The 6,596-nt window shown below is 37.1% G+C and overlaps 1 protein-coding gene across 2 annotated transcripts; it reads left to right on the top strand.

Moving 5' to 3' along the window:
- Positions 1 to 580: 580 nt before the first annotated feature.
- On the top strand, positions 581 to 2,612 carry LOC105398626. 2 transcript variants are annotated; one of them, XM_048625755.1, is made up of 3 exons: positions 581 to 970; positions 1,046 to 1,233; positions 1,697 to 2,612. In XM_048625755.1, exons 1-3 carry the CDS (start codon positions 868 to 870, stop codon positions 1,763 to 1,765), a joined length of 360 nt encoding a protein of 119 aa, XP_048481712.1. In that variant the 5' UTR covers positions 581 to 867; the 3' UTR covers positions 1,766 to 2,612. The 2 variants fall into 2 exon arrangements, with proteins under 2 accessions (XP_048481712.1, XP_048481713.1); XM_048625756.1 differs by having other exon boundaries at positions 1,061 to 1,233; positions 1,697 to 2,610.
- Positions 2,613 to 6,596: the final 3,984 nt, after the last annotated feature.

Here is a 6,596-nt window from a genome sequence, read left to right as displayed (position 1 = left end):
ACGCGTAGTTAACGTTTGCTTTAACCCGTTGACTTCTTCGAGTTGCGTCAAAGCGTGTGTCGTGTCATCGCGTCGTGTGCTGTTTCTATAAAACGGCTGTCTTCGTGGACGTTGGTCAGGAGGACTGTTACCACTTCTATAAGGTGCTGCAGAACTCTCAGGCTGTTGGTGCGTGCTACTGCTATACAGTGCTTCATCTATACGGACCTTCACAGTCTCTGTCCCGGGACATTGGTGTTGCCGGTGCTATTCGCTGGAACATTAAGTGCGACAAGGACGTTATATAGGTTACCTAAGTATAACCTACCGAAGAACTGTGGTCGGAATTATAAATCAATCGCGCGTAGTGTTTGATTTCGCATGCTCAATTAGCATTGTGGACATTGTGAAGTGCACCTAGTGTAGCATATTCATCTATATAATCATTAAATTAAAATACCAAAAGTACAAGGCGTTGCACATAAATACGTATTATAGCGGTTGGCGTTGACGCAGTTTCCGTCTCCTGCTGGTCGTGAGGCTTCGGAATCGTTCGTTCATGCACTTCGTGTTGCTTCGTGGACACTCGCCGCTCCGCATCGTAGTCTCTCATTGGCTAGCGGAACCAACTTCAATACGTGTTTCCGAGTTTCGTCTGGCTACCTAGTTATTATTCCGAGTTTCGTGCAAGTTTCGTGTGCCATCCATTGCTCAGTGGTGCCATCTGCACCATAGACTAGAATAAGCTGCTGCCGAATCTGCGCCATTTGTATTTTATTTTGTAACCTCGTTGTGTCGTGGGCGCAACAAGTATTTTTTTGTAAAGTGATTCGTGATTAATCACTACAATTATTACTATTTAATAGTTTTATTAGTAAAAAGTTCATAATGGAACAAGACTTAAAAAGGCTGATAGCTGCGAGAGGCCAGTTAAAAGGCACAATTACAAGATTGTATAATTTCATTAGTAATGAAACCGAGTTTAAAAAAGGTACGCTTGAACAATTGAAGGTTAAAAAGGAATTGTTGGTCCAAACCTTCCAACAATATTGTGATTTAAATATAGATATATCTGTTCTAGATTCACAAAATTGCGAGGATTTCGAGCGCATCGAAAATCAATACTTTGCAATAATGGCTGCCATTAATGAAAAATTGACTCCCAAAACAAATTGTGAGGTTGGTAAACCATCTACCAGCAGCAGCAACCTGACTAAGTTGCCCAGGATAGAAATACCGAGGTTCAGCGGACAGGTGGGTGATTATCACAGTTTTATCTCATTATTTAAAAGTGTAATTGATCAAGATGGCCGTTTGTCACAATGCGCCAAATTTTTCTATTTAAAATCATTGCTCGAACAAGATGCCGCTGAACTGGTGAAACACCTAAGCCTATCTGATGCTAATTACTCACTAGCTTTATCCTTGCTGGCTGAAAGGTATGACAATAAGCTTAGAATCATTAACTTTCACATCTCATCAATTTTAGATATACAGCAAATAAATAAGTGCTCAGCCTCAATGCTAAGAAACATTGTTTCACAAACAAAACAACACATAGCTGCCTTACAAACACTTGATGTACCAGTTCAATCCTGGGATTTAATTATAATTTCCATTCTGCAAAGGAAAATTGATCAGGGCACGTTTAGGTTTTTCCATTCAGAGCTTAAACAAAATACATTGCCTAAGCTAGATTATTTTCTAAACTTTTTAGAGCAACGTGCAACCATTCTTGAGACCGTGGCTGAGGCTGGCCATAGCCATGCTCACCCTACCCGAGTAGTGAACAAGAGCCACGGAGCGAGCCTCGTGACCACCACAGGGAGTACCACCAGCTCCAGCACAAGATGCTGCGACTTCTGTAAGTCTAAATATCACAAGTTGTATCAATGTCAAAAGTTTCAATTAGCTTTGCCAACTGAACGTGTGCTGTTTATTCAAAATAATAAGTTGTGTTCACTTTGCTTAAATCAGCATAACAATAGAAAGTGTTTCTTTGTATTCAAGTGTAGCATATGTAAGGAGCGTCATAATACGTTATTACACGTAGATAATGCACCAGAAATACCTAAGCAGGTATCGGTATCAATGGGCCAATATGGCAATATATTACTACCAACTATTAAGGTAGGTTTAGTAGATAAGCTTGGCAATACGGTTTATGCCAAGGCTTTATGTGACTCAGGTAGTCAAATATCATTCATTTCATCAGATTTAGCTGATCAAATTAGTTGTGAATTAAAAGATGAGCAAACTATAATTAGTGGCATATGTCAAGGGAAAAACAAAACTGCAAAGAAGGCTAAGTTTACAATATATTCTGAAAATAATGATTACAGCTTAAAGCTAACATGTTGCATTGTTTCAAAAATAACTTGCGATTTACCACAATTTGATGTAGATATTGGTAGCTTAAACATACCGACTCACATCAAGTTAGCTGACAGGGATTTCAATAAAAGTGAACCAATATCAATTTTATTGGGTTGTGATATATTTTTCAAAATTCTTTTGCGTGAACAATTGCCAATAATTCCTGGCGGGTTATATTTACATGACACGCGTTTTGGTTATGTTGTGGCAGGACAATTACCGTTAAAACGAAGCCCGGCCACCACGTCACAACAGATAACAGCTGTTAGCAACTTTTGTAACCTTGACAATGAAATTAGCTCACGTGAGGTCGATGACACTCTTACTTTATTTTATTTTATTTTATTTTATTTTGGCTTCAAACAGTCATATGGAAACAAAATATACATGCTATCTTAAATCTAAACTTATAGACTTGGAGGGCCGAAAAGTTAAACATAAAGTAAATAACAGGAGAAAACTTCATTAACTGGTTATAGTAACATTGCAAAATTTTTAATTCATTGTGTGTAAGTTACAATTTTAGTAGTGTAAACTGCGAAAATCATTGACAAAATTCAACGGAAAAAGAAAGAAGGAAAAAAAAAAAAGTATATATCATAGGTTAGGTATAACTACAATTCAAGGAGTGTCCAACATCAACATTTTAAATCATAGTGTTTTATATATCATAGGTTAGGTATACAATTCAAGGAGTGTCCAACATCAACATTTTAAATCATAGTGTTTAAGTATTTTTCTTTTAAATGAATCTGTACTGTCATTAAAAGGGTCAACATCAGTGGAAGATAATTCAGCATTATACATATTTAAGGTTCGGTACATAAAGCTGTTACGTGTGTAATTTTTGTTATAGTTTGGAAGTACAAATAACTTGTATCTATTAGGAAGAGAACGAAGTGACCGTAAGAGGCCCTGGGAACGTACAATAAAGGGAATCCTACACAACAAAGAAGGGCAAACTATTTTATTATTTAAAATTTTGTGCATGAAAATAAGATCCATCACTTTTCGTCGTAAACTAAGTGCTGTAAGATTAAAGTGTTTAAGTCTCATATCATAGGATGAACTGTCAAAATTAAATTTAAATGATAGGTTTTTAAGAAATATCTTTTGTACTTTTTCTATGCGTTTGATGTGAATTTCATAAGAAGGGGACCATACTACGGAAGCAAAATCCAAGATTGATCTGATAAAGGAGTAATATAATACTTTTATAGTAGACACATTTCTGAAAGGCTTAGATATTCTATTAATAAAACCTAAGCCTCTGAATGCCCTTTTAACGATATTGTCTATGTGTGTGTTGTATGTTAATTGACTATCCATCATTATTCCTAAATCCCGAATAGTTGCGACCCTAGGAAGTTCCACATTTTGCAGATTATAAGAAAATCGTATAGGTTTTGTTTTACGGGTGTAGGTAATGATGGAGCATTTGTCAGCATTCAGAAACAGTTGGTTCGACTGGCAGTATTGTGTAAGAGCACTCAGATCACGCTGCAATTGCAGACAGTCAGTAACTTTTTTAACTATCTTGAAGATTTTTGTATCATCTGCATAAAGTAGATGATCTGAATGCACCAGAACCTCTCCAATATCATTGATATACAATGTAAACAGTAAAGGTCCTAAATGAGATCCTTGGGGGATACCAGATGGAATGGTAAGAAAAATAGACTCGAAACCCTTGATCAATACAGCCTGACTACGATTACGGATGTAGGATTCAATCCATCGCAACAAGGCTCCATGAATTCCAAGTTTTAGTAGCTTCTGAAGAATTATATTATGGTTTATTTTATCAAATGCCTTCGAGAAGTCAGTGTAAATTACATCAATTTGTAAATTTTTATTCATAGCTTCAAGAAGGTATTCGCTAAAACTTACCATGTTAGTTTCAACGCTACGTGACTTAATAAATCCATGTTGTGCCTCGGCTACCTGGTTTTTGACGCAGTATGCTATTTGATTAGTTACTATTTTTTCTAAAACTTTACCGAAAATACTTAATTTTGATATAGGCCTATATTCTGTTAATATGTCGATTTTACTATTTTTTGGAATAGGTGTGATGATAGCCTTTTTCCAAATGTTAGGAAAAACTCCAGATTTAAGAGAGAAACGATAGATGAGCGTTAGGGGAATAACCAGTTCTTTAGCGCACTTTGATATAAGGATAGGATGAACACCATCTGATCCCGCACCCTTATTAACTCGTACCCGACTAAATTCTGTAAGTACAGTGTTTTCATCTAAATTAATAAAGTTTATATCAATGCACGATTTATCTTGGCAATCTTGGCTACCACCATTAGCGAATGTACTCTGGGAAACGTGGTCGTCAGATACAAAAACTGAGTTAAAATAGTTATTAAAGGCGTTACATATTTCCTCACCGCCTGATATTACACGACCCTGGTAGTGCAATTTGTCTGGAATTTTATTAACACCTCTCTTTGACTTAACAAATGTCCAAAAATGCTTGGGGTCGCTTTTAATGTATTCTTCACTTTTATTTATGTAATACCTAAAACACTCTTGTTCCATTTTTTTAAGTCTAGTACGGAGCAAGGAGAAAGTTTGATAATCAGATAAATTGCCATATATCTTCCATTTTTTGTGGTATTTTCGTTTTTCGTTTCTAAGTTTGATTAAGGGCAGAGTATACCAAGGGGGCGCTTTGTCACTAAGGTATGAGTGTGAAATTGGAACATATTTATCTATTAATTGGTTCAAAAAATTGTAAAAATACTCAGTCAACTGATTGACATCAGTAAGCGGTCTAAAAGCCGCCTCCCAGTCAACTGACAATAATTCAGTACGCATTAATTCAAAGTTAGCTTTAAAAAACAATTTACGTGGAACTTTATTTTGTACAAGTGTCGGCATAGGACTCACCCTAATACTGATATCTAAAGATTTATGATGGGCATCCTCAGAGGTAAGTGGACATTCACAGGCACTAACGTCACATTCCCTACTACAAAAAATTAAATCCAGTAAGCGATTATTAATATTATACTCAAGGTTGTGTTGTAAAAGAGATGTGTAGCTCATGAAATCAGCTGTTAAACTAGATAAGTTATCGTTTGTTGCGTGAATTTGCAAACAGTTGCTATCATTGTCATAAAACCATTCAGCCCTAGTAACGTTAAAGTCACCCATTATCAAAAATATATCATCAGGGTGAGAAATAATCAAATTACTAGCCCTATCATAAAAAGAAGACAGCATGGACTCGTGATGGTTACTATGCGGTATGTACGTACAGCCTATGTGTAATTGGGAAGACGCGTTACCTGATTTAGAAACAATAGGTATAGTTATCCATGCCTCGTCCGCGGGCGGCGGCGCGCACCACTCTCGCCGCGCGACGGGGCCCAGCTCGCGGCGCACCGCCACGAGGACGCCGCCGCCTCGATCTTGTCCAGTTACCGCCGCATTCCGATCGCTACGAAATACTACGAAACGATTGTCAAAATACTCGCTGCTATAAAAACTATCATTTAGCCAAGACTCACAAATGCAGATTACGTCGTAACTACATGTAGAAACAGCTGAGAAAAAATTTAAAGATTTTGTCCTAAGACCTCTTACGTTCTGATAATAAATTAATAGATTATTGTTAGTACACATCATAAAAATAAAAGACATATTCACCGTAACTAACGACAAAGCTATTTATATAGGGATAATATACCATATTTATATGACCGAAAGGTTTATTTTCGCACACTATGCTTATCAGTTTTAATGACAGAACAGAATGAGTAGTTAAGTAACAAAAAAATACAATATAAAGGTTGTAACACACCGAGTAAACACAAATAAAGAGTCATACTATTTTAGCTAGATCTTCCTCGGATGAAATGGGAAAGGGCTTCGAAATATCAGTTTTTCGTAGGAAAATTTTGCAGTCTCGCGTGTAAATATATTTGTAACCGATTTCTTTTCCAAGGCGACGCGCACGACCATGAAGCATCTTGTTGTGGGGGGTCAAATGCTCGTTGACGAAAATTGGCTTGGATGCTCCATCAATACCAACGTCAGCTGTAGTCAGGCCCCGGCGCACACGGACGGCAGCTAACATTTCATTTCTCCGCTGGCGTTGGGTGAATCTAACTATGATGTTCGGTATCAGTGTGCTTGTCGCCTTATTGGGGTCGTTGTTGTTAACCGATGCATACCTACGAACGCGATGAATGAAATCAATGTCCGTATCTCTCAGTGTGTACCCA

The sequence above is a fragment of the Plutella xylostella genome, chromosome 15, assembly GCF_932276165.1.
Source record: "Plutella xylostella chromosome 15, ilPluXylo3.1, whole genome shotgun sequence".
NCBI classification, from domain to species: domain Eukaryota; kingdom Metazoa; phylum Arthropoda; class Insecta; order Lepidoptera; family Plutellidae; genus Plutella; species Plutella xylostella.
This window is presented reverse-complemented; position numbering and strand designations above follow the sequence as displayed.

What these genes read in the sequence shown, in the direction of transcription:
- LOC105398626 (XM_048625755.1), top strand. Translation starts at nt 868, where the DNA reads ATGGAACAAGACTTAAAAAGGCTGATAGCTGCGAGAGGCCAGTTAAAA. An exon ending in TGAAACCGAGTTTAAAAAAG is followed by an intron (nt 971 to 1,045) that starts GTACGCTTGAAC and finishes ATTTAAATATAG; the next exon opens with ATATATCTGTTCTAGATTCA. An exon ending in TACCGAGGTTCAGCGGACAG is followed by an intron (nt 1,234 to 1,696) that starts GTGGGTGATTAT and finishes TAAACTTTTTAG; the next exon opens with AGCAACGTGCAACCATTCTT.